The 27,928-nt window shown below is 41.0% G+C and overlaps 1 protein-coding gene across 1 annotated transcript; it reads left to right on the top strand.

The window, feature by feature from the left end:
• Window positions 1-1,017: 1,017 nt before the first annotated feature.
• On the top strand, window positions 1,018-27,660 carry LOC139448806 (uncharacterized). Its single transcript, XM_071230337.1, has 18 exons — window positions 1,018-1,375; window positions 3,739-3,747; window positions 5,069-5,098; window positions 5,467-5,544; window positions 8,445-8,495; window positions 9,288-9,326; window positions 10,052-10,108; window positions 10,484-10,510; window positions 13,149-13,258; window positions 13,744-13,767; window positions 15,837-15,894; window positions 18,120-18,187; window positions 19,299-19,347; window positions 22,853-22,957; window positions 24,196-24,228; window positions 25,065-25,148; window positions 26,593-26,709; window positions 27,653-27,660. The coding sequence occupies exons 1-18, from the start codon at window positions 1,018-1,020 to the stop codon at window positions 27,658-27,660; spliced, it is 1,305 nt and encodes a 434-aa protein (XP_071086438.1).
• The last annotated feature ends 268 nt before the right edge of the window (window positions 27,661-27,928 follow it).

Here is a 27,928-nt window from a genome sequence, read left to right as displayed (position 1 = left end):
AAGAAAATTGTAATCCCAAATATAGTCCAGAAATGTTCGTCAAAACAAATTACCTGCAGAGCAAACACAGGGACTCGGAAAGCCCTCTCATTTTATTTGTTTTGTTTGTTGTTAAACGCTGCACTCAGCAATATTCAAGCTATATGACGGCGGTCTGTTAATAATCAAGTCTTGATTTCAATCCAGTGATTGGCATTTGAACACGTTTATATTATTTGGTGAATTCAAAGGGCTTTAATTATTTAATTTTCATTTTAAGAAAAGGGACCAATGTTATATTTCTACGACTATCAGAGCCCCTCCTCCGTGACACTAATCAAACCCTCACACACACACACACACACGACTAAATACAGGCGACAAGAGCCTTTTCCATATTCATACAAATTCTCTTCTAAAACCAGTCGTTTGTACCACTCATGACTATATCATGAGCATGTGCCTATGAATCGCTATTGATTTGTTTGTCACATAGCTGGAATATTGCTGAGTGCGGCGTTGAACCAACCAACCAACAAACCATATTCAGGCCGCCAGATCTACAAAACAAATTTATGGAAATTCAAAATGTCACCGTGGGAGAATAACCTCCAATATCATTCTGTCGAAACAAATACCATGAAAACTGGATTATACGAAATTGAGTTCAAATTCAGCCTAACATGCATTAGCATGTGGCAAGTGATGCCCATTTCAGTTAATGAAAATGCACTTTCCCTTAACCCCTATGATTGTATATTAGTGCTGTGTCAGTTTGTAACATACGTGGCCGATACGTATTCACAGGCCTTCAGGGCGGATGACTGTCGTGATTAAGGGAATGACCTAGGATGTCCTGAAGACATCAAGTACTAAGTTAAATCGAAGCATAAACAAGATAAATATATTTTTTTAAAGTGTCTCTTATCTTCTAATTTCTCCCGAAGGGAAATATCGGCAGATAACGCCACGACTGTGAGGCCTCTATTTCAACGTTTTAACTCTTTGTCGTTCTATTAAGTGCTGAGAACAGATGCCATGGCACCATCTCTGATGCTCGTTCTGCTGGCCGTTGCGGTAGCAAGGGCTGAGCTTAATACTGATGATGATGTGGTTCAGTTTGTACAGTCGAACTGTGTGTCTATCGGGGCTGTGGCCCAAGAAACCTGCAATTACTGTGAACTTGCCTGTCGTCCATCTCTAGAACTTGGGGAATATTGTGAAGACTTCTGCGAAGGTGACAGAACTGACAAGTGTGATGTCCTTGGGAAGTTCCGACCTGGGGATGCTGCTCGCTACAATGACACTGCTGAAGTTTACTGCGGCTCGAACGAATTCACCGATATCTGCAGAATCCTCCGATCTCTCCGTGACGCAGCTCTGCTTTTGGAGAGTGGTATGTACCCATACAGTAGTTTCCTGCCCTTAAGACCATGAGGTGATATTGCGTAAATTAGTAACTTCGATGTATCTCAGCTTTGATCGGCTATTCAGTTAAATCACAGCTTGACAGCTTTAGGTGCTAGGAAAAGCCCTAGGTAAATGAAATCAGAGGTTTACAACTTTGGTGAAACTCACGGCATGGTTATGATGCTAACAAACCAAGAATCATAATCTTTGCGAATCCGGGAGTCGAACCGACATGATTCTGGCTCGCATAGGTGCTATCCCCTTAACTCGATTATTTTAAGGCCGCCGTAATATAGTTGAAATATTGCTCTTTGCGGGACTAAACAAATAACGAATCTATTATCACTCACATTGATACGTTTGTTTATCATAGGTCTACATAAGCAATAATAAACGGTTCAAGCCCATTTTTATCACTCTCATTGATACGTTTGTTTATCATAGGTCTGAATAAGCAATAATAAACGGTTCAAGCCCATTTTTATCACTCTCATTGATACGTTTGTGTATCAAAGGTCTGAATAAGCAATTATAAACGGTTCAAGCCCATTTTCAGTCCATGTTTTTATTAACCCGTATGGATTGAGATAATAATAAATCGTGAATCAAACCTTAATCATTTCGACCACAGTGCATGGCGGGAAACGGTAAGCTAAATGATTTTGAGCGCTGCTTGTTTGCAACGCTTAGCAGAACCAGGATCTAATTTTGGAGGATTCGAATCAAAATTTGACCCCGATTATGATCCTTGGTGTATCATCACATACCTTGATTTACTTAAGTGGTAAACGTTCAAACTGTGCAGGGGCGGTCGGGTAGCCTGGTGGTTAAAGCGTTCGCTCGTCACGCTGAAGACCCGGGTTCGATTCCCGACATGGGTACAATGTGTGAAGCCCATTTCTGGTGTCCTCCGCCGTGATATTGCTGGAATATTGCTAAAGGCGGCGTTAAATCAAACTCACTCACTCACATAAAGTATGCATCATTTGGGGGATACCCGCCACATTAAGGAACTGAAATTACCGATATAATATACGCGTCATTGAACCAAAATCACCCACTCAATTACAGACCATTACCACTGATTTGGATGCATGTACAGTATTGGTATTTATGTCTGTTAATGCAGTTTAAATGGAAATAAAACATGTTTCTTAGTCGTCTCCAATGTAAAATTAAGTGATATCTTAATGAATCTGCATACGAGATAAGGGTGATCACTTCTACGTATACTGCCACTGATCGAAAAGTTTAAGAAATAAATGAGGGAGTGGGGTGTTTTTCGTACAATAAAACGCTGCAGGGAAAATAAAACATGAGGGTGATGTCACGATAGAACATCACGCCTCTTCCATGTTCTGGGCGGTCGGGTAGCCTGGTGGTTAAAGCGTTCGCTCGTCACGCCGAAGACCCGGGTTCGATTCCCGACAAGAGTACAATGTGTGAAGCCCATTTCTGGTGTCCCTCGCCGTGATATTGCTGGCGTAAAACCAAACTCACTCACTCACTCACTCACTCACTCACTCACTGTTCCATGTTCTCGCTATCTCATATTATTGAATACAACCTTGACCCTAGCCTGTCCTGGGTTCCATCGCACTTCACAGACGATACATATAAGTGATTAGTACCGTTTTACGTTTTAGCAAATAACATATTCAATACAAAAAACATCTTAAAATAATTGCAATAATCACCCCAGCAGGCGTCTATCGACCGAGAGCACATTTACTTACAGTTTGATTTCATAACCGGTCATTGTATTGTTCCCTTTTTCTCAGTATTTCAGAGAACTGGTATGGTTTTATGAATCTAGTGAGATAGTATTTTAATACATTATCGTTTTGATTCATTAGGTATCAGTACAGTTTTTGCATTAACTATAACTACCCCTTGAATATATTATTCGCCATTAACAATAACGACATCTGTTGTTATCAAAGTGATATTTTGGAGAAAGAAAAAAAATTCAATGTATTTTCTTTTAGAAATGCTACGGCACTTTACACCTCAAAATGCTTTTTCATTTTGTACAGTTGCACCATAATGCACAGTAATAAAGGTGTTTTTTTGTAATTTTATACTATAACTCCATGTTGGTATGAGCCCTTTATGAATACCATTAATATACATGTATTGAAAAATAAGTTAACAATCATGCATATTTTGGGGTATGTTTTTATGAGAACGGGTACTCAGTATCCACTACAAAAATACACAAAAACTATTCATGATGCCTTACTTAATTTTTCAGTATGTACAAATGTACGTAAATACTGTTTAAAATATCAAATAGAACTATTGCGTGACAGTGACGATGTTTTAATGCTGGTTCTATCTTTGTTTCAGATAATCCCTGTAAGTATACATTCTGATTCACCATTAGTAACATATACATTTTCTGAATAGCCAGCTTGTGATGCTTTGGAGCACACAAGCAGAACTTCATGCAGGACAGGCCCGTAGATATCATCCATTGCATCTGTGTCTAAGTGCACATACACGACAGTTCCTGCACTTCATCGTTACCCTCTGTATCAACCGGATGTTTGTTTGTTTGTTGTTAAACGCCACATTCAGCAGATTTACATTACAGGGATAAGATGACATGTGTCAACATAGCCAGCGAGCGGCTAACGGGATCGGGTGGACAGTCTCGCTGACTTGGTTGATGCATGTCATCGGTTCCCAATTGCGTGGATCGATGCTAATGATATCAGTCACTGAATTGTCTGGTCTAGACTCGATAATTTACAGAACGCCGTCAGGTAGCTGGAATATTGCTGAGCGCGGCCTTAACCAAAAAAAAACAAACGAAACAAAATGTTTGTTCGTGATAGGCCGGTCAACATGGCCAAGAAATATTTGGGTGATTGAGAAATGTGCTCGATTTCGTCCTGTGTGGATTATATGGTTGACCTAGGAAACGCATTTCATAACCCCAGGCGTCAAAGAGCGCGATGCACATGCGAAAGTTACAGTGAACATGCATTTCCATGCATCACGCAGAGCTATGGGTTAGACCAACCATTTCAACGACTAAACGTTTGATCCTGTTTTAGCCTATTTACTTATAACACCTTGTGTTTCATGAAGATAAAATATGGTTACCCATTTGCCACAGACCATAGCATTCTGTGTCACACATGTAGGGTATATTTATAAAGCGTTCAATGTCAACCTATTCTGTAAACAGTAAAAAATTCGTTTTACCCATTTGGCACAGACCATAGCATTCTGTGTCACACATGTAGGATATATTTATAAAGCGTACAATGTCACTATTCTGTAAACAGTAAAATTTGTTTATTAACATGCTTAATAGCTGTTCTGAGATGTATTATTATAATGACAAGTGTTTGCATCTTATCACGTTGTACAAGTTTAGTGAATAAGAATAGTTTAGAGATCCAAAGGACGTCGTTGATCGTGGACCTTGCTAGAGAGAGATTAGGCGTAAGGGAAATGATTACGAAACTCGCGCAGAGCGATATATTAACTCCTATATGTATGACGTTGTGAAATAGATCGCTTTGCTCAAGTGCGTCAAATGCTTAGTCCCGATGACAAACAAGTCTTTACGTTGTGACTTAATGCCCGTTATCAAATTGCCCAAATTATAGTGTCCAACGTTATACCTAATATGATATATGTATGTTCATTCTCTTCTCTGTCCTAGGTGTATCCGCTGCTGCCCCCGCTGAGGAAGGTAACGTACCGTATATGTATTTGGTGATAATTGGAAGGAGTAGCTATATGTGTTTATTTGTTAAACTGTTCCATTTCGCAAAATACAGTTTTAGTGTGTGAACCAGTTATATAAATATTTGCGTCAAAGACAAACGTAGATAGATAGATTTTACGTCACGTCGGCAATATTTCAGCCATAGTGTGACTTGAACAAGTTATACAATATTTATACTTCGACAAAGGACAGTACAATAACTAGTAGTAGATGAAAGTTTACCTTAAAACTATTTGTAGAACATTATAAGATATAAAAATGGGGCTATTGGTCGCCAGCAACAAAGGTAAGGTGGACGGAGTTTATAAAAATATATTTGCGTTTGTTTGCAGATGACACCACGAAGGACAAGGATGTGTGTTCAGAATTACTGGAAGACAGTAAAAACCTTGTCCTTTGCAAACCGTCAGGTATGAACAAAGACACAAGGAATGAAACTTGTAATTTGGGTTATTTGTCATTTTGTGACGGGTGCCACTGGTTGGGTAGGATAGACGCACCTGGTATCTTCATTGTCAGATAGTGCTTCATTACCACATGCTTGTGATCCCTGCTAAAATCAGAGTCCATTGTACGAGTCCGACTCCATCATGAGCATGTATTTATGAATCACTGTCCAAAGTGATGAAACAGATGGTCGCAAGAAATGTGAACATGTCCAGCCACATCGGTGGAACCCGTCACATGCAACACAGTTGTTCGCCTGAAAATTGCGGCGATGGGGAATACTGGTGGTTTAGGCGTTCGCTCGTCACACCGAAGGCCCGGGTTCGATTCCATGTGGATACATTTTTTTTAAAGCTCATTTCTGATGTCCACCACCGTGACATTGCTTGAATATTGCTTATAGTGGCGTACATCATACTCACTCACCTGAAAAAAACACACGGGAACCTAGGCATATCAGTTTGAAGTAAAGAGTCCTGTAACCTTGACAGGATCTTCTCATAGTTGGTTCTAATCCAATGGTGGTCCTGGTTATGATCCGTGGTGCATACTTTCGGATTTAGTGCAAGCGGTAAACGCCGATGACCTCCGTCACTTTCGGCTTTCCAACCCGTGAAGATCCGGGGTTTTCAGCAACCCATGCTTGACGTAAAAAGCGATTATGCTTGTCGTAAGAGGCGACTAACTGGATCGGGTGACAAGGCTCGCTGACATGGTTGAAGCATGTCATTGATCCCAATTGCGTGGATCGATGCTCCTGATATCAATCACTGGATTGTCTGGTCCAGACTCGATTATTTAAAAGACCGCCGTCATATAGCTGGAATATTGCTGAGCGCGGCGTTAAACAACAAACAAAACTTTCGGCTTTCCACTTATATTGAACACGCAGTGATGTATGTACATGTAACTAAAATACTGTTCACAACAGCATTTAAACCTAGCCTGCACGTAAGTCCTACATCACTCTCGTCCTACATGAAGCTGACACGCCGTAATATACCATGAAAACTGTTTATAGGGGCGTTAAACAAAACCACTCCCCCACAATCTTCTGTTATATCCACATGTATGATTCATATTCAGACATAACAAATGAGAAGGAAGAAGCTCCCCGTGGTGCAGCGGCAGTCAATGGTATGTCATCTTGTGTCACGCTTTGTCAAAACAACCTAAAACTTGCAATATGCAAATCCAAACCGTGTTGCATAAATCTAACTTGACATGTCATTCCATACTCTCAAGATCCGTGAAAATCCGGTATAGAATATAGGTCTTCAGCAACCCATGCTTGTCGTAAAAGGCGACTATGCCTGTCGTAAAAGGCGACGAACGGGATCGGGTGGTCAGGCTCGCTGACTTGGTTGGTGTATGTCATCGATCCCAATTGCGTGGATCGATGCTCGTGATATTTATCACTGGATTGTCTGGTCCAGACTCGATTATTTACAGACCGCCGTCATAAAGCTGGGATATTGCTGAGCGCGGCGTTAAACAACAAACCAACCAACCATAGTCTCAAAGGAGCTGAAATCCAACCTATATCAAAATGCATATATATTCATTGTTGTAAGTAAACATACCGTAAGTTATATGCAAATGATGTCATTGATATTTTGCATCTAATTGGATGACGGATTCTATCGAGCCTCAAAATATGAAAAGTGAAGCAAACTTTGAAAAGCACAGATTGTTTTCCTCGCCGTGCTAACCAATGTGTTCTTGACAAAATGAATACGTCATGAATACACCCGACTAGCTTTACTATTAATGAACACGTGGCACGACAGTGAGATAACGTTTTCCCACCAATCACAAACAAATGTGTTAACTAGAAAAGGGCTGGCTTTGCAGAGTGTTAGTGTCTCCCAATCCAGATATATCCAGTGTGTGGCTAAATACTTTCACATACTTCGATCACTTTTGTTCCAGGTCACTTGCCGCTTTCGCGTGACGATCACAAAGGACCAGGTATGCAGCTACTATTACTAGTAATAATAATAATAATGATAATAATAATAATATGAATCTCTTTGTATTGCGCTTATTGCATGCCGAATATGCCCAAAACGCTCTATTATTAAGTCGATGAAAATTCTCAGCTCCCTGACTGTACAACCCAAATTGCCTGTGAGGCATAAAAAGGTTAACAGTCGCGTAACTATCTCATCTTACACTGCGATCTTGATCTATAACCATCAGCAATATTGTGGCTATCAGGGTTATTTTAACATCTAGTACTATCCACCATATCAGCTTGTATTTGGACGGCAAAAAAAGTTGTTAATGGAATATTCATCTATGATAGAGACAGGGTTAACATTATCGAGTAGTCGTAAAAAAACTTTTGTGTTTCGTTTATGTTCTTTTCTTAGAACTGTTCCATTGTTATGAATTAGTGGGGCTCTGTTTTGCCCTGTATGTATCATTTGCAATGAAGGCTTTGATAGGCATTTTAAAGTTGGAAGAACATGAATACATGACACTTTTTTAAATATGACAACTCCTAATAGTATTTGTGATGTGAGTGTTACTTCTTGCTCCTTCATTGGATTGTCTGGTCCAGACTCGATTATTTAAAAGACCGCCGTCATATAGCTGGAATATTGCTGAGCGTGGCGTTAAACAACAAACAAAACTTTCGGCTTTCCACTTATATTGAACACGCAGTGATGTATGTACATGTAACTAAAATACTGTTCACAACAGCATTTAAACCTAGCCTGCACGTAAGTCCTACATCACTCTCGTCCCACATGAAGCTGACACGCCGTAATATACCATGAAAACTGTTTATAGGGGCTTAAACAAAACCACTCCCCCACAATCTTCTGTTATATCCACATGTATGATTCATATTCAGACATAACAAATGAGAAGGAAGAAGCTCCCCGTGGTGCAGCGGCAGCCGATGGTATGTCATCTTGTGTCACGCTTTGTCAAAACAACCTAAAACTTGATATGCAAATCCAAACCGTGTTGCATAAATCTAACTTGACATGTCATTCCATACTCTCAAGATCCGTGAAGATCCGGGATAGAATATAGGTCTTCAGCAACCCATGCTTATCGTAAAAGGCGACTATGCTTGTCGTTAAAGGCGACTAACGGGATCGGGTGGTCAGGCTCGCTGACTTGGTTGGTGTATGTCATCGATCCCATTTGCGTTGATCGATGCTCGTGATATTAATCACTGGATTGTCTGGTCCAGACTCGATTATTTACAGACCGCCGTCATAAAGCTGGGATATTGCTGAGCGCGGCGTTAAACAACAAACCAACCAACCATAGTCTCAAAGGAGCTGAAATCCAACCTATATCAAATGCATATATATTCACTGTTGTAAGTAAACAGACCGTAAGTTATATGCAAATGATGTCATTGATATTTTGCATCTAATTGGATGACAGATTCTATCGAGCCTCAAAATATGAAAAGTGAAGCAAACTTTGAAAAGCACAGATTGTTTTCCTCGCCGTGCTAACCAATGTGTTCGTGACAAAATGAATACGTCATGAATACACCCGACTAGCTTTACTATTAATGAACACGTGGCACGACAGTGAGATAACGTTTTCACACCAATCACAAACAAATGCGTTAACTAGAAAAGGGCTGGCTTTGCAGAGTGTTAGTGTCTCCCAATCCAGATATATCCAGTGTGTGGCTAAATACTTTCACATACTTCGATCACTTTTGTTCCAGGTCACTTGCCGCTTTCGCGTGACGACCACAAAGGACCAGGTATGCAGCTACTATTACTAGTAATAATAATGATAATAATAATATGAATCTCTTTGTATTGCGCTCATAGCATGCCGAATATGCCCAAAACGCTCTATTATTAAGCCGATGAATAAAATTCTCAGCTCCTTGACTGTACAACCCAAATTGCCTGTGAGGCATAAGAAGGTTAACAGTCGCATAACTATCTCCTCATACACTGCGATCTTGATCTATAACCATCAGCAATATTGTGGCTATCAGGGTTATTTTAACATTTAGTACTATCCACCATATCAGCTTGTATTTGGACGGCAAAAAAAGTTGTTAATGGAATATTCATCTATGATAGAGACAGGGTTAACATTATCGAGTAGTCGTAAAAAAACTTTTGTGTTTCGTTTATGTTCTTTTCTTAGAACTGTTCCATTGTTATGAATTAGTGGGGCTCTGTTTTGCCCTGTATGTATCATTTGCAATGAAGGCTTTGATAGGCATTTTAAAGTTGGAAGAACATGAATACATGACACTTTTTTAAATATGACAACTCCTAATAGTATTTGTAATGTGAGTGTTACTTCTTGCTCCTTCATCAGGACGTGGTAGATGTTTATGATGTGTTATTTCTTTTTGTCTTGTTAGCAAATACAATATCACAATTTAGGTGTTGATGGGTGCTCTGACAGGCACCCCTCCTACTGCGTTGAGTCTGCATACATGATATGACTGTTGTGCATGTGCTTCAGGTGGACCCCTGCGCCCACGACGAGCGGCTACAAGAGGCACCGCTGTACAAGTGCTAGGTTCGATCAATTACTAGTGTCCTTCCATGTAATATTTTTTAGTAAACAAAAATGTCATTAACAAATGTCAAAGGTGACGAAATACAAATGTCTTCTCCTTCTACTATACTGATCAATCACCAAGTCAATCTAGAGATTGACAGCGTATAAAGAATAATGCAGAATGATAATTTGTCATTGTAAACGAGGACGTTGACATTCTCACAATATTAACAACGGGTTTGTCTGACAAAATGCGATTATTAATAGGCCGCCGTGATATATCTGAAATATTGATGACTGCTGTGTAAGGCAACAAGGCAAAGCATCTCCTGCTGACAAGTTTTGAGAATACAATATTTCTGACATGTCAAACCCCAAAGTTTATCTTTACAGCTCCCGCCGGCGCCTTCCCTAACACAGGTTTGTACCAAAGAATACGTAGATCCACATAGTACTAGAGGATGCCCAATTTTCTTATTTAAGTTAATCTTTAATTAACACTCTTTTAAAGGGAACGTATTCAAAACTACTTGTAAAATGTAATATATCGTCAGTTTTGATATACATACGGCGGAAAGCCAAAATGAAATAACTTGAACCCAATATATATTCAGTTATGTTGCCACGTTTAACCAACATATGGGACATGTTTGCTATGTTCGCGCTTTGTTTTCTGGCGTCTATACGAACATAGCATCCTCTGCAACCATGATAAATCTTAGGGCGAAGATCAGAGTATGAACCTTAAGTTTGCAAACTGCAATTTTTCAATTTATCAGATTCGAAATAGTATTGAAAATGTTTTGTAATCTAATCAGTTATATATAAATAAACAGCACGCACGCCTTGAACATTCTTAAACAAATTCAAGAAATGAGGGAAGCTTCATAAAGATAAACACACACATATATATATATATATATATATATATATATATATATATATATATATATATATATATATGAATGTATGGCTTTTCTTTTAACTGCTCCTTTATTGAAACCAGGTCTAAAACCGTGTTTCCGAGAGAACGAGATTAGGGATCACATTATTAAAAAGGAATGAATATATGCGTCAACTTCCTTATTATATCCTTAAAACACATCTTCGACCTATCCCGCTATGCTACATACATGTAAGTGTCATTTTACATGATGATGGAAAATGAACAGTGCCAACAACATATTGAAATGTGTTCTAAGTAAATATTCAAATGCAGATACAATTCTTCAACATGTGTCTCCTGAACATACCTAACCAAAAGATGAAACTTATCGCGTGGTCAGTACTTAGCAAAGAAGGAATAGTGTTTTACTCGTTCGCCAAAGCTTCATCTCTGAGACGAAAGCAATATGAAAGGGCTTGGAAGTGACTGATGCACAAGGATGTTACGTTGCGGAGTTTTGTAATACACGGGTTGTATTTACATTAAACATCCATGTAAGTATTCACACCCGGCTCCTTCATCTCTGTATATATATATATATATGCCCTGCGTGTGTATGTATGCGTGTGTACCAGTGTTACCATAACAATATCACTGTGCGTGAAAACTAACGCTTTAGTGTTCATATTGATATTATAACGATGCAGATCAGGAACTCTAACCTAAAATATAGCTTCCTCTATACACATTATCAAGTGGGAACGTCCTATATTTGTTAGTTTAAAAGAGACTCAGCAATATTGATTCTATTCATTCAACTGCCATTCCTTTGGTTTACCCGCCGTGGGGGGCACGGGTGGCCCAGTCGTCTAATGCGCCGCGATTCGCTGTGCACAGTTGCACACCAGAAACCTATTATTGTGGGTTCGAATCCCGGTTCGCCCCGATTATGTTTCTAGGTATGTCAGCACCATACCCGTGCTCGTGGGTTTCAACGAAGTAGTAAACGTCTGAGACCCGCATCACTTCGGGCTTTCCTCCCACATTAAGCTGACACGCCGTGATAAAATGTGGAATACTGTTAAAAGCGGCGTTAAACCCAACTCACTCACTCACTCAATTACCCGCCGTGATATTGCTGGAATATTGCTAAAACCGGCTAAAATGAAACAAACAGGAAATGGTTATTCGATGGTGATAGAATTGCTACGGGTATCATACTTGGGGTTGGCACCTTGCGTTAAGCTGTTTTAAGCCGAGTAATATTTTGAAAACGTTTGGAATTTTTCGGTCAAATCCAATTTTCAAGAGTATACTTTCTGTTGCCCGGCTGTTTATATCAACCAAGAAGTTAATATTGCCTAAATACACACATTACTCAGTCTGTTTCACACAGATATGGTCGGGCGAATGTTGGAAGTTTTCAGAAAACAAACTTCTTTCTTCTTTTTTAAATGTAACAGACAATAAAATGGACAGAGTAGCTATGTTCGTTTTTCCGACGCGCTAAGCAGTGCTTGTGTTAATAATGTTCAGTTTTATTGAGTCATAACATTTTGCAATGAAGCGTTTTATGACACGCTTAAACCCATTAGATATCAGTGGTTCAATTGACGCCAGCCTGATAGAGTAGCGGACAAACATCATTGAATAGCAAATGTTCCGCTTGCGCCTCTGATATCAACCGTAAAAGTATCGTCAAACATAGTCAAATTCGCTATGTTTTCGTAACACAATGCTATTTAGAAAGTGGTCAAATGTAACAAATATTATATTTGGGATAACACTTTCTTAGTATTGGCATGGGAGCCGTGCCAATTTACACTTGTCAAAGGGGTACTCAAAGTACGTGATCTAAACTACCAGTTGTCGGACTTTCATTTTTTGGAAGCCTCGGTGGCTGAATGGGTTAGATCGCTGACTTTGAGTGCTGGCGATTAGGTGCCTCACTCTGGCAAGTGTGGGTTCGAATCCCGGACGGGACTCAACCCCAAAAAGTACGAGAATCTGTACTTTACTAAGAAAGTATTATCCCAAATATAACATTTGTTACATTACCAGTAGCTTGGTAATATTGTAAATGTCTTCTTTCACCAGCTCAATGCTTGTCAAAGCGTCATTAAACTGACGCGAAGAGTGTTGTGGTGAATTGTCTTGTAAACCTTTGTTTAGATCGGAGCTGCGATGGACAGTGCAAAGAAAGCTGTGCTGATGATGAAAGGTCGACTTGGCACACTTGTGAGTCGGGATTGTCCTGCTGTTTTCCATGTGAGTATCTCACAGTCAGTATGTTTTTTAGCAGTGTCTATCTGTGGTTTCCTGTCTTGTCGTCTTGCACCTTTAGAAGATAGACCGCCTCTGTGGTGTATTGGAGAGCGTTATACGTCAAAGAGGTTAAATGTTTTTACCTTGCCTGACCGTCGGCATTAAAGCAGGCAAACAACGACTGTTGGCCTCGGTGTCAGTATAATTTGTCTCGAGTGGGCTATCTATTTTAAACTGCGGCATGGAATCTCAGTGAGCTAGCACTATAAAAACGGCATGGGTTCAGACTAGTTCAAACATACACACTCTCACACAAATGCCCATGCGCGTCGCTATGTGAGTGCAATAATCTTGAACGTGACGTTAAACCCCCAAAAGACCCAAGGAAAATAAACCCAACAAAATATCAGTATCCAAGGGCAAAAACCAAACACGTCGGAAATTAACATTCAAGGAACAGTTTGAACACTGCGCACTAACTAACTCTGTGGTTCTATTTCAGTCGAGGAACATCCGAGACTATTTGGTACGTATATAAGGATAGTGTACCTTTTACGTATATCATATAATCAATGACAAAATAAACTGCTGAACATTTTAAGAAAACCATTTTAGTACTGTACATAAATATATATTTTGGTGACATTACTCGCAAGTTCCTGGTCTCCTGAATTCTTTGGGGAAACAATGGTCATATGTATTGCGTTGGGGTTATCAATTTCTATTTCTTTGCTTATTGACCTCCGCGGATTTCAATGTTTTCCCATATGTTAAACATTTGATTTTTTCCGTAAAATGTTCAATATTTGTCTATTCTGACATTGTGACATCTGACTGCATTTCGTAACATTATAACAATGTGATGCAACTTCCCTCTTAACGAGAGCGATTGCTCTAGCGGGCTGGCCATTTTTTGACATTGTTGTGCTTAAAAACATCACCTTGAAAGACTATGTGTAGGTAATTGCCTTTTTGACTGTAGGTACAATCTGTTTGACTCCAACGATGAATTGCAAAATAACTCAAAATCGGGAATAATCTATTTCATGTCAATGGGGAACACGGCAATGAATACCAATAATATCTGCTGTTTGTTATGTTAATTCCCATCAGTGGAAAAGGTTGTTCAAGAAACTATCATGTTTTTATGTGTCCAACATTTTTTCACCTTGTTAGGAGACGTGCCAAGAGCTTCAGATGCTCGTTTCAAGTATTTATTGGTTTTCCTCTTTCTGCTTCACATTGAAAGACATCATACACCTTAACATCACTACGTGTACCATGTAGCACGTGCAATATGTGTTTGCGCTGTTCCTCCTACCGTTGTGTCCCCCTCCGTTCAAGATGTCAATTTGTACACATGACAACATGATGGTTTCTTATAAACCTCCGGTGACGTCATCCTATTGTTCTCCAGTCGGGTTAAATCTCATAAACAGGGACGTTGTAATGTCCCTGGCATTTTGAATAATATCCCCGGTATTTTATAGGATATTCAAGTCATATTTGCTGTATAATGTGTTATAATATCCCAGGGATTTTATATAATGTCCAGGGTATTTTATTGAGATAACTTCCGTTCAGATTGTAAAATGTAATGAAATGACAAACATTTTCTTTATATTGCCGAGGATCGAACTCGCAACCTTCATATATGTAGCCCAGTGAGTGTACCACAAGGCTACAGAGGTGTTGATACGCCGTACTGCTTTTTAGAATGTCCTTTTTCATGATCCGTACGCCAGCAACAGATATTTTACGCCCGTTTCCTAAGGTTCATGGAAAGTTCGAAACATAAAATGGTGATAAATGTTGCATTAAGGTTCAAAATCGCTTTATAAGTAGGACCCTCGGGTTGTTATGATATTTAAAACCCTTTCCCTCGGAAAATCCCTCGGGATGCGGGTTTTAAATATCATAACAACCCTCGGACGTGTTTTATCCTATACTTAAACAACCTTTTTTCCACTGGTGTAATAAACATAACAGCAAATATTGATGGGTATAGGGTAATCCTTGCAGTAATGGCAATAGAAGCTTTTCCCGATTTTGAGTTGTTTTGCATTCAAGAAGCATGAGACTCCTCGTCTCCACGCGGTGTGATGTAATGTGCAATATTGTATAGATGGGTATTTAACCACAGCTCACTGACTCTTTTTTAGAATCGACCGAAAATGGCACATCCGATGCAGTGGCAGATCCCTTGTCGCTCCTACAGTTTCGACCGGTTTTTAATACAAGTGGGTTTATCAAACAATATTCTCGACGTGTAGACCCGGTTAACCAGCTTTTTGGCTCTAGTCACAATACAAGCCTAGTGCCTTTTATAAACTGTAGTTTTTGTTTTGTTGTGACAATTCTGAGATGCCAGAATGCAGAATGGGCTGACGTAATAACGCTGCTTCTCGTGATTTAACTATTGTCCTACCTATGAAGATGACTCATCCCACATCGGTGAAAAATATTTTCTTTAACGAGGGACCATTGAACCTAAGTCCCTGGGAATATCTATGACAAACATATCCCATTCCGCGGGGTTATCCCAAACATACACAGCCACAAAGTTGGTGTCCCATGAGTAATGTCTGTCTCAAGCCACAGGAGTGGGCAATCCTTGAGAAGTTCATTGCCACATGTACATCTGTTCCTCAGCGTAGGACATTTAGCAACATACAGTAGTCTATATTAGCCCCACAATATACTTGTTGAACATTTCGAGTCGCTGAACTAAACAGAACCAGATGAATTTAGAAACATAAAATATAATCCTACCTATCGCTGCATGGAATTTGGGATAATCACACACTGAACAGTAAGTACAATGCGCCTTATTTAACCATAAATAACCTATATTAGGGGGAGTGTTTTTATGTTTAAAACACAGAATGTCTCTTGTCGTAAGGGTGCAGAGAACTAGGTGGAAATCCTATCCGTGGTGAATTTCTTCACAATGCAAGGAATAACATAAAACGTACGGCATAAAACACACATTTCACTGTTCATAAACGGATAAAGTCATAGTAAGTATATATTTAGCTGTCAACTTTACAATTTGCCGTGGCAAATTAGTACTTTCGTCAGACTTCCTCTGTGGACTTGGCGCGTTCACATCCCGCTGTTTCGTGAAAATTGTTCTATGATCAAGTTCCGTCCGGTTTTTCTCTGGCATACTAATTTACCCCCACACCCTCATCTTTGAGTGTAGGCACGGGGCATCTAAGGCGCTGCCATACGCTGTGCAGAGTTGCGTCTTTTTGGCACGCCTGAAACCTATGATTGTGGGCTCGAATCCCGGTTCGCCCCGATTATGTTTCTAGGTTTGTCAGCTCTATACCTGTACTCGTGGGTTTCACCGAGGTGGTAAACGTCTGAGACCTGCATCACTTCGGGCTTTCCTCCCACATTAAGCTGACACGCCGCGATATAACTGGAATACTGTTAAACCCACTCACTCACTCACTGACTCATCATTGAGTATTCGCAATAGAGTTAATACACCACGTTACAAAGCCAATACATACATAACACTCTTGATATTGAAATGGAAATAGTTTACCCCTTCTCTCCACGGCTACCGCGTACAATCTACCAGGCAGTTTACCCCTTCTCTCCACGGCTACCGCGTACAATCTACCAAGCAGTTTACCCCTTCTCTCCACGGCTACCGCGTACAATCTACCAGGCAGTTTACCCCTTCTCTCCACGGCTACCGCGTACAATCTACCAGGCAGTTTACCCCTTCTCTCCACGGCTACCGCGTACAATCTACCAAGCAGTTTACCCCTTCTCTCCACGGCTACCGCGTACAATCTACCAGGCAGTTTACCCCTTCTCTCCACGGCTACCGCGTACAATCTACCAGGCAGATTACCCCTTCTCTCCACGGCTACCGCGCACAATCTACCAAGCAGTTTACCCCTTCTCTCCACGGCTACCGCGTACAATCTACCAAGCAATGTAAATTCGTTGTTTACTAACGTTCTAGCCGCTATTACTAATTAAGTTAAAATACAGCAGACTTTTTTCTCGGTGTATGTTCACTCATCCTCTATCTACGAACATTTCAAAGAGCGTCAAACGACACTTGCCTTAACGTTGTTAGATCAAGATTACAACATTCAAGACCCTAGTTAGGCTTTCAAAACGTTGTATGGTGGACATGTGGAAGACAGTGATGTCCTAGCCATTTCCTTTTTTGCTCCCGTGTTTTTTTCAGGTGAACAATTGACTTAATTTTGCATGTGTTTGCGACAAGTGCCACACGTGGGGCAGGATAAGCTCGCCTTTTCGCGAACACTTGGCATCAACACTACTTGATAGTGATTGACGATCCGTGAAGAACCGGGGTAGAATAGGTCTTCAGCAACCCATGCTTGCCGTAAAAGGTGACTATGCTTGTCGTGAAAGGTGACTAACGGGATCGGGTGGTCAGGCTCGCTGACTTGGTTGATCTCAATTGCGTTGATCGATGCTCATGATGTCAATCACTGGATTGTCTGGTCCAGACTCGATTATTTACAGACCGCCGTCATATAGCTGGAATATTGCTGAGTGCGGCGTTAAACAACCAACCGACCAAACAACCATGATAGTGATTGACAAATACATGCTCATGACAAAGTCGGCATGATAACATCGACTCTTCACATAGCAGTCGCTGTATGGCTGAAATCATGCCGATGCGACGTTACATTTCAACTCACTCACACGTTAATAGCATTGTTGTGGCTATGGAAAGAGTTTTGTCACGTATATTTGCATACAGTTGCATGCCAGTTATGGTTAACGGCAGCATATGGCGACCAGCCGAACGTTCTGTTTATCTCACCAGTGACCCAACTGTTTCCAGATTTAATTATTGGATATCTCTGTTGCTAGATAAACGCAGGGATTGCGAGCCAATAGGCACCTGCATGGATGCCTGTGTCGAAGACGTATCAGTGGAGGTATCCTGGTATATTTGTGAAGATGGACAGACATGTTGCGTCGAGGGTTTGTATCTTTACCAAAAATATATAGAAGAGGGCATGCACTGAACAAATAGACCCGTGTAGATCCGGGGTAGAATAGTTCTTCAGCAACCCATGCTTGCCTTTAAATGCGACTTTGCTTGTCGTAAGAAGCGACCAAAGGGATCGGGTGGTCAGGCTCGCTGACTTGGTCGATGCATGTCATCGTTTCCCAATTGCGTGGATCGATGCTCATGATGTCAATCACTTGATTGTCTGGTCAAGACTCGATTATTTACTGACAGCCGTCATATAGCTGGGATATTGCTGAGTGCGGCATAAACAACAAACACACACTGAAATGAATAAATAAGTTATGATGACGTTGAAAGATGCCGGCTGCTAAAATGCCGTATAGCTGATACGTGTCACACTAATGGAATTTGTAGCTTAAGCGTTCGCTCGTCATCCCGGCGACCCGGGCGCGATTCCCCACATGGGTACGATGTATGAAGCCCAATTATGGTGGTGATATTGCTAAAAGTGGCGCTCACTCACTCACTCAAATAAGCACCGGGATCCTATTGATTGAAACCTCTAACACAAACCATACTATCAAATGATTTGCAACCATATTTGTCTTCACGCGAGCACAGGGAAACCTATACTCATTGGGAAAATGGCTAAGCCGGATTTGGGTATCACCGTTGGTAGGATTGAGTGAGTTTGGTTTTACGCCGCTCTTAGCAATTCCAGCAATATCACGGCGGGGGACGCTTTAACCACTAGGCTACCCGACCGCCTTCGTCACCACGGGCGGCCCAGTCTTCAAAGGCGCCAGAAGCCTATAAGAGTTTGCACCATATCCGTGCTCGTGGGTTTCACCTAAGTGGTAAAGCTGTCAGACCTGCATCACTTCCGGCGTTTCTCCCACATTAAGCTGACACTTCGTTAAATAACCGACTGTTCAAAGCAGCATAAATCCTATTCACTTTCTTTAATGGTCCCGAGGGCATAACACTCCTGCCCTTTCTCCAGTCACTGCTTTTGTCTAATCAATGCATATTGTTCTATTTTCTTTTGGTCAAGTTTGACGTGTTTCTTGCAGAACGTTCATCTTTTGGAGATACAGAGAGAACGAATCCCGTTGCTTGAGGGTGAGTAAGTAAAAGTTGTTTCATACCACCCCCAGGTGTGTTCTAACCATATTGGTTAAGCCTGTGAACAGTGAGTGTGGAACAGTAACTGAAAACACCAGCAGCGATCCACACCACTGGGGCACAATGACTCGAAATCAGCTCAATTTCCCAACCTGACGTTAGTTGCCTCTAACGACAAACATCTTGAGAGATTCATTATCGTGTCGAGTAAGTGAGTGAGTGAGCAAGCAGAGTTTGAGGTTTACAATACAATACTTAGGGTCAGATAAATAGCTTCAGCCGGTATCCCGTCCTACAATTAATATAAGAGCATTCGCAATTTCAGAATTGTATAAGTGTTAAATGTTTTGATACAGTACTGTCTGTGGTGTTAAAACTGGTTTGGTTTGTTTGTTGTTTACCGCCGCACTCAGCAATATTCCAGCTTTATGACGGCGGTCTGTAAATAATCGAGTCTGGACCAGACAATCCAGTGATTAAGACAAGCATTGTCACCTTTTACGGCAAGTATGGGTTGCTGAAGACCTATTCTACCCCGGAGTCTTCACGGGTGGTGTTTAAACTGGAAAATGTTGAAAGTTGCAGGACTTTGGGGTTTTCAGTAACCATGCCGCACTTGGTTTAAAATGGCCTCGAATCGCCCTTTTCTCAGCCTTCCAGAAACTTCTCGAGTGAGTGAGTGAGATTTTACGCCGCTTTTAGCAATATTCCAGCAATATCATACTGGGGACACCAGAAATGGGCTTCACACATAGAACCCATGTCGGGAATCGAACCCGGGTCTTCGACGTGACGAGCGACCGCTTTAACCACTAGGCTACCCGACCGCCCCAGAAACTTCTCGAACGATGAATCCTGTAATGTTCATGTTTACACAGAGGCACTCGCCGCTGACAGCCCCCGACGTTTTACAAGCGTGTTGATCAATCGGTGCCATCACTTGAATTACACCATTCTCTACTGCCACATAACAATCGGTTGGTTGGTTGGTTGGTTGTTTGACCGCCTCCGTGGTCTTGTGGTAGAGCGTCCGCCCGGAGAGCGGAAGGTCCAGGGTTCGATCCCCTGCCGCGTCATACAAAAAGACGTTAAAAGATTGTACTTGTTGTTACCCTGTCTGGCGCTCGGCATTAAGGGGCTAAAACAAGGACTGGTCGGCTCAGAGTCAGTATACTGTGTCTGAGTGGGGTATTCATGTTAAACTGTGGCATGGTATCTCAGTGTGCTAGCACTATAAATCGGCATCAGTCCGGACTAGTACAAGCAGCCACACACACACATACACGTGCATGCACGTCGCTATATAAGCGCAATAATCTTGGACGCGACGTTAAACCCAATTTCACCTCACCTCACCTGGTTTGTTGTTTAAAGCCGCGCTCAGCAATATTCCAGCATCAAGAATCTGGACCAGACAATCCAGTAATTTATATGAGCTCAATCTACGCAATTGGGATCGATGACATGCATCGACCAAGTCAGCGAGCAAGACCACCCGATCCCGTTAGTCGCCTTATACGACAAGCATAGTCGCCTTTTACGGCAAGCACGGGTTGCTGAAGACCTATTCTACCCCGGATTTTCACGGGTAGCCACATAACAATAACAAGATCATCAAAGCAAACGTTATATGCATACTGAATTAAAAACTTCAATGCAATGTGTTTGTCATGAAATACCGCGTGAAAAACATTTACAGATGTGCGATGTATGACAGAGGAAAAGATATATGTGCGTTTACATCTCCTTTGTGTACAAAAACACCAGTAGTTGCATCGAAACTATATTCAAATCATTGGATGTTATATAATTGTCTCTATGTGTTTTGAGAGTCAAATACCAAAAGATTGTAAGATTTCAGTGCAATTTACTGATGTGCTGCACAGATTTTAGGGACTTTCGTCAGCTTCCGTGTACATATGGGGCGGTCGGGCGGTCGGGTAGCCTAGTGGTTAAAGCATTCGCTCGTCTCGCCGAAGACCCGGGTTCGATTCCCGACGAGGGTACATTGAGTGAAGCCCATTTCTGGTGTCCCCCGCCGTGATATTGCTGGAATATTGCTAAAAGCGGCGTAAAAGCATACTCACTACCCACTGACCAATCCATGTACATATTGTTTACAGTTGATATCCTGAAAGCACTGTGGAAAAGCCGTACATCTTGATGAAGTATTTGGGTAATGAGTGCGGCATTAAATAACAAACATACAAACAAACTACTCATGACAGTTTGTGTTGAGTAAAAGCACAGTTCCTTGTGCATGTATTGCCTTCCCGATTTCAGTGTCTGTTTATTATTCTTTTCTCCTTTCAGTTGCTCGATAACTACGTGCACACTATACACGCAGGTGGACCTCCGTGTGAGGGGAAATGAGGGAAGATAAATATTCTGATGTATCCAACAACTGTTTCTCTCAATAAAAATGTTTGCAATCACGTATAAGTTCATTACTTTTGGCGACCATGGAGTAAGTAAGCGCATAGGTGTGCATACTCTTCGCCGCATTCAGCAACAGTATTTGTTTGCCTGCAGCCCAAACACCGATAGTAATTGGAACATGCAAGACGGGTATGAGTCCAGAAATAATATAACAGCTCTATGTTATGCCTTGGGGTTTACCCGTTACCCGTTTGTTTATGAAATCAATGTCCTCACAACAAGAGGTTCACATCTCGGTATACATCCTACCTTCACACTCGTTCTGCATCGGTTTTCTGTCGATAGAGGTGCCATAATGCCCAGAGATTCATAGAATCATATGTAGAAGAACTGCCTTGTAGAAAGGCTCGTTGCATATAGTTTTATTTCTGTTTTTCTCCTTCATATGTATGTATATTTTTGGTATATATATTTATGGATATTGATTAATAAAATGATCCTGATGACTGTTTGTCTGTCATATTGGACCTTATGTACATAACCTTGCTCAAAATGTAGTGATTTATTTGTTTCAATGTACGAATCATCATTAATAGGTACATTGTGCATAAACAAATGAACAACACGACAGTTTCTTTCGAAAAACACGACCCCATTTTATTAGATCAGATATGTGTAAATCAGCATGTGTTTTGACTTCATTCAAACGACACAAGACTAGGAGGCTGAAACTTTATGTGAATAACAAGCACTTATCTACAAAAAATGTTTGTTTGTTTTAAGGCATCGTAGCATTGACGACCTTTAATGTTGTAAAATTATAAAATGTTGTACCATTCACATGTTTAAGAATGAGAAAGCATATATGATTTGGGATTTTGTGTGATGGAAATTAAACAACTTTACACCTTGCTTCTCATCAAGTAATGAATTTTGCCATAAGTACTCACGAAAATATTTGGTGATCTAGTTCGTAGTCTAATTGTCAATTATTGTTAACTGTTTACCTTTTTTGACTACAGATTATCTATAAAACCAAGGTCTTTGCTTAGCAATGTATGTTTCCTTCCCTCAACGGCCAAGATCACATTCATCTTGTACCCTGTTCTGAGGACTATTTCAGAGCAAGACTGCAAGCTTCAACGAGGGGAATGTAAAGGTCAATGTGGACATGGCGAGATTGAAGTCTGGTACACTTGTGTCTCCGGGCAGGCCTGCTGCTTCCAGAGTGAGTTTACCAGTAACCCGAGAACTGTTGTCGGGCTTGGTTCATGGTGTCATCGTTCTCAGGCTTTGCTCATGCTATCAACCAACTGTTTACCCGGTCCAGACACTTATGAAGATTCCGGGTAGAATAGGTCTTCAGCAACCCATGCTTGCCGTGAAAGGTGACTATGCTTGTCGTAAAAGGCGACTAAGGGGATCGGGTGGTCAGGCTCGCTGACTGGGTTGATGCATGTCATCGATCCCAATTGCGTGGAGACCCGTGAAGCTTCTGGGTTAGAATAGGTCTTCAGCAACCCATGCTTGCCGTAAAAGGTGACTATGCTTGTAAAAGGCGACTAACGGGATCGGGTGGTCAGGCTCGCTGACTTGGTTGATGCATGTCATCGATCTCAATTGCGTGGATGGATACTCATGATATTAATCACTGGATTGTCTGGTCCAAACTCGATTATTTACAGACCGCCGTCATATAGCTGGAATATTGATGAGTGCAGCGTTGAACAATAATCCAACCAACCACTTATTGTGAATGAGAGAGTTGTATTTTATACCGTTTTTAGCGACATTATAACAATATCGCACCGAGGCTTTCGGCGTGACCAGTGAAACGCTTAATCTACTAGTCTACAACACACCCTGCATAGATTTACAGGATAACGTAATATATTTGGATAAATACTGACAATGGCATATTACAATATACACTCAATCAGGCAATTATAAAGTACGTGGCAATGTTATGTAAAAGAGGCGAAACGAATATCACAATATGTATCTTGTGTAAATCGAGTGTATCAGTTATGTATATGATAGACTGATCACTTGATATACGGGGCGGGTAGGGGTGGGTATTTTAAAAACGATAATTTACTCCAGAAAGTACTTGAAAAACATATTTCTGTCTCAGGTTTGACAACTTGAAACGCTTGCTAGACAAGCAGGATGTCAAGAAACAATGTGGTGTGAAACACCCACGCCCACCCATCGCAAGAATATTGACTAATCAGTCCTGAACCTAAACATTCCGAGAGTAAAGGATTGATGTATTGTTGTGATGATTGACACATGTTATAGCTAACAGTTGGCCCGATATGAACACATTAACCCTCTTTTACTGATGATAATTTCAGACAAGTGCGATATCGAGCACATGCAGTCAATTTGGTTGATATCTGGTGTCACAGGATCATAAAAAACAAAATAAATTTCAGCAACTAACTTTTTTTCGTTCTATTACAGTGATATCTACCATATTTACAGAACGTCAACCAGGTGTGTATATTTCTACTGATGAAGCCATGTCCAGCTGATACGAAGACATGTGTTTGACAGAAATAAAGCATATACATATAATCATGCGGACGTTTCATCAATTACTTTTTCAGTAGTTTCAGTTTTCACGATTAAATTGTTTTTGATTATTAAGTTTGTTTTATTATATATGATATTTTCATCTCTCATCCAAGCATAGATCAGTTGGACAAAAGGTTAAACATAAACATGATTTGTTAAACCAAATGGTGATTAAACAACTGGAACTATAATGATGTAGCATGTTACTGTTTATATAAAAAGCCCATGTATTTAGAAACCGACTGTAATGCTGGAATGAACCTGTTACGATGGGTGGCTGAATAGGTCTTCGGCAACCCCCGCTTGCCGTAAGAGGTGACTAACGGGATGGGGTGGTCAGGCTCGCTGACTGGGTTGATGCATGTCATCGATCCCAATTGCGTGAATCGATGCTCATGACATTAATCACTGGATTGTCTGGTCCAAACAGACCGCCGTCATATAGCTGGAATATTGCTGTGTGCGGCGTTAAACAACAAACCAACCAACCAACCAACATTTGACATGGAGGGCTGTTGGAGATGCTTGATAACACAGAATACCAATCACTTAGATGTCTGCAGAAATATGCTGCCTGGTGGTGTCAATGGTTCGAGGGCAGCCTGTTACGGGAAATATTGCACTTAATACATGCGACTTGTCATGGGCGTACGAATCATCCTTCTTTGGCTCAGAGGTTTTCAGAGTTTTCAGCTACCACACGTAGAATTTGACATACAGGTATTACATATTGATCTTTTTTTTTATTACCATAGTCATTGGTCAGAGTGGTGGTACGCTGACATCGGACGAAGCAGCCCCTTTCCAAGAAATACCCATGCTGGACGTTTTTGGCGCAGGTTATGTTTTTTCTGATATTTGTCTTTTTTTCATTGATAATGTAAACGTTAACGGTCATTAATGTTTATATGTGACTCAATTCAGTTCTCAAAATAGCTCATTTAAACGACTTCTAATCAAAGAAAGTATTCATCTCACATGTGTGTATCATATAAATATGTTGTTGGATATTACTGGCTGTTATTTACAGGGTATCAAACAATTCACTAGGCCATACTCTTACCCTGGCCTGCACGGGTTTTGTTATAGTAGCAGCTGATCTGGGGATCCCCACGATAAAGCAATATCGCTACTAAAGACACGTGAAGATTCCGGGATAGAACAGGTCTACAGCAAACCATGCTTGTCGTAAGAGGCGACTAACGGGATCGGGTGGTCAGGCTCTCTGACTTGGTTGATGCATGTTATCGATCTCAATTGCGTGGATCGATGCTCATGGTATTAATAACTGGATTGTCTGGTCCAGACTCGATTATTTACAGACCGCCGTCATAATATTGCTGAGTGCGGCTTTAAACAACAAACACAACTTAAACGAGAGGTCATTTAGAGATAAGTTCTAATGATGCACCGATATGAGAAGTAATAAACGAAACAAGTTGTGAGGATAACAATGAATATTTTTAAATGAAATAAATCCCAACAAACGTTTCAACAAGAATACTATTTGATTGTGATACACACTCAAATAGTTGCAACTCCGAGCAACACCCAACTCTGTGTACGCCAACTCTTCCACAATTACACATAAGCTGCTGTGAACATAAAAGTCACCGAGTATACGATACACATTGTACCTTGTCCTCATAAAGTTTTGGCCCGTGAAAATCCGGGGTAGAATAGGTCTTCAGCAACCCATGCTTGACGTAAAAGGCAACTAAGCTTGTCGTACGAGGCGACTATCGGGATCGGGTGGTAAGGCTCGCTGACTTGGTTGATGCATGTCATTCTATCCCAATTGTGTGGATCGATGCTCATGATGTTAGCCACTGGATTGTCTGGTCAAGACTCGATTATTTCCAGGCCGCCGTCGTACAGCTGGAATATTGCTGCCTGTGGCGTTAAACAACAAAGCAACCAACCATAAAGTTTTTCTTTACCATGATCATAAGGCTGTCTCGTGAAGATGGTGTTCCTGCTGTGGCATTGTGCACGAAGCAGGGGAACCCCATACGAACACCGGTCGTTTGATCGCGTAAATATCAGCGACAGAAAACATTCAATTATCATCAGAAATCCCATTGCCGAAGCCCGAAAATTGAAAAGTAATTACCAAACTATTTTATTTTGTGTACACAACAGTGTATTTCTTAGGTGTGTATTAAACTGTAGTTTGTTCTTCCGATGCGTCTCTAAATAGTACCTCACTCACTTGTGGCACCTGACACGTTTTTTCATCTCGTGAATGTTAAAATTTCCATATTTTGGCATATTTGTTGATAGATGACCGCAATATTTGCGAGCCAACGGGTACCTGCAAGGGAAAGTGTGAAGACGTAATGGAGGTGGAGTTATCTTGGTATCAGTGTGACGCAACTGACGAGACATGCTGCTTTGTTGGTTTGTATCTATTCAGACACCTACAAACCTAATTGGATCCAGCTAGTGTTATATTAATGGTGCTCGTATTACGAGACACCTGTCGGCGATAGCTGAACGTAAACATTGGTGCAGCTGGTTTGGATTTTGGTTTGTTGTTTAACACCGCACTCAGCAATATTCCAGCTATGTGACGGCAGTCTGTACATAATCGAGTCTGGATCAGACAATCCAGTGATTGATATCATGAACATCGAACCATGCAATTGGGATATGATGACACGTATCAACTACCAGCGAGCCTTGTGAAGCTGGTGGAAGACTGGATTCAAATGTTGGATATAATGAGAATCTCAAGTTCTCAAAACAAATGAAAAAAGGCGTTTCCACTATTATTACCCTTTAGTGTGTGGAGAAACACGGTGCTTACCAGAAGTGAGTGAGTTTCGTTTAACGCCGCACTTAGCAATGTTCCAGCAATATCATGACAGGGGACACCAGGAATGGGCTTTACGCATTGTACCCATGTCGGGTGCTTTCATAATTGATTTAATTCGTCTACGTGATTTGTAGAAGACATATAGAACCAAATATGGAAAAGGAAAATGTTCGGTGAAATATGTTTGTATAACAATAACATCTATCTTGTAACCGTCAAGTGAGTGCGAACAGGTTCAATTGTGACGTAACAAGCAACTGAGTGAGTGAGTATGGTTTTACGCAATATTCCAGTAATATCACGGCGGGGGACACCAGAAACGGGCTTCACACATTGTACCAACGTCGGGATTCGAACGTGGGTCCTCGACGTGAGCCAACGCTTTAACCACTAAGCTAGCCCACCGTCCCTACCAGTAGTGAAGTTATATCTATTGTTTCATTGAAAGAACCCCGGGACCCTTCCAAGAAACAACTCGCTAAAGGTTTTATTTATCACTCCTCTCATGCCTTTTTTTTGTTTCAGCGGGTTAGTAAAGACATCATGATGCTGTTTTAGCAAGACACATTAACTGGTATGTTTGGAGGTGACCAACCCATCGGACGACCATGTAACAGGTGTTCTGGCTCAATAAAAACTGCATCACCACTAACTGTCACACATTTATGAGTATTTTCAATGATTCTCCCTGTATCTGACAGTGATTTTTAAACACATCCCTCCGATATAGTCGACGACTATGCTTGTCGTAAGAGGCGACTAACGGGATCGGGTGGTCAGGCTCGCTGACTTGGTTGATGC

This window comes from Haliotis cracherodii, unplaced genomic scaffold (assembly GCF_022045235.1).
Source record: "Haliotis cracherodii isolate W230 unplaced genomic scaffold, xgHalCrac1.p SCAF_7, whole genome shotgun sequence".
NCBI classification, from domain to species: Eukaryota; Metazoa; Mollusca; class Gastropoda; order Lepetellida; family Haliotidae; genus Haliotis; species Haliotis cracherodii.
Note: the sequence above shows the minus strand (reverse complement) of the source record. Positions and strands in the feature narration are given on the sequence as shown.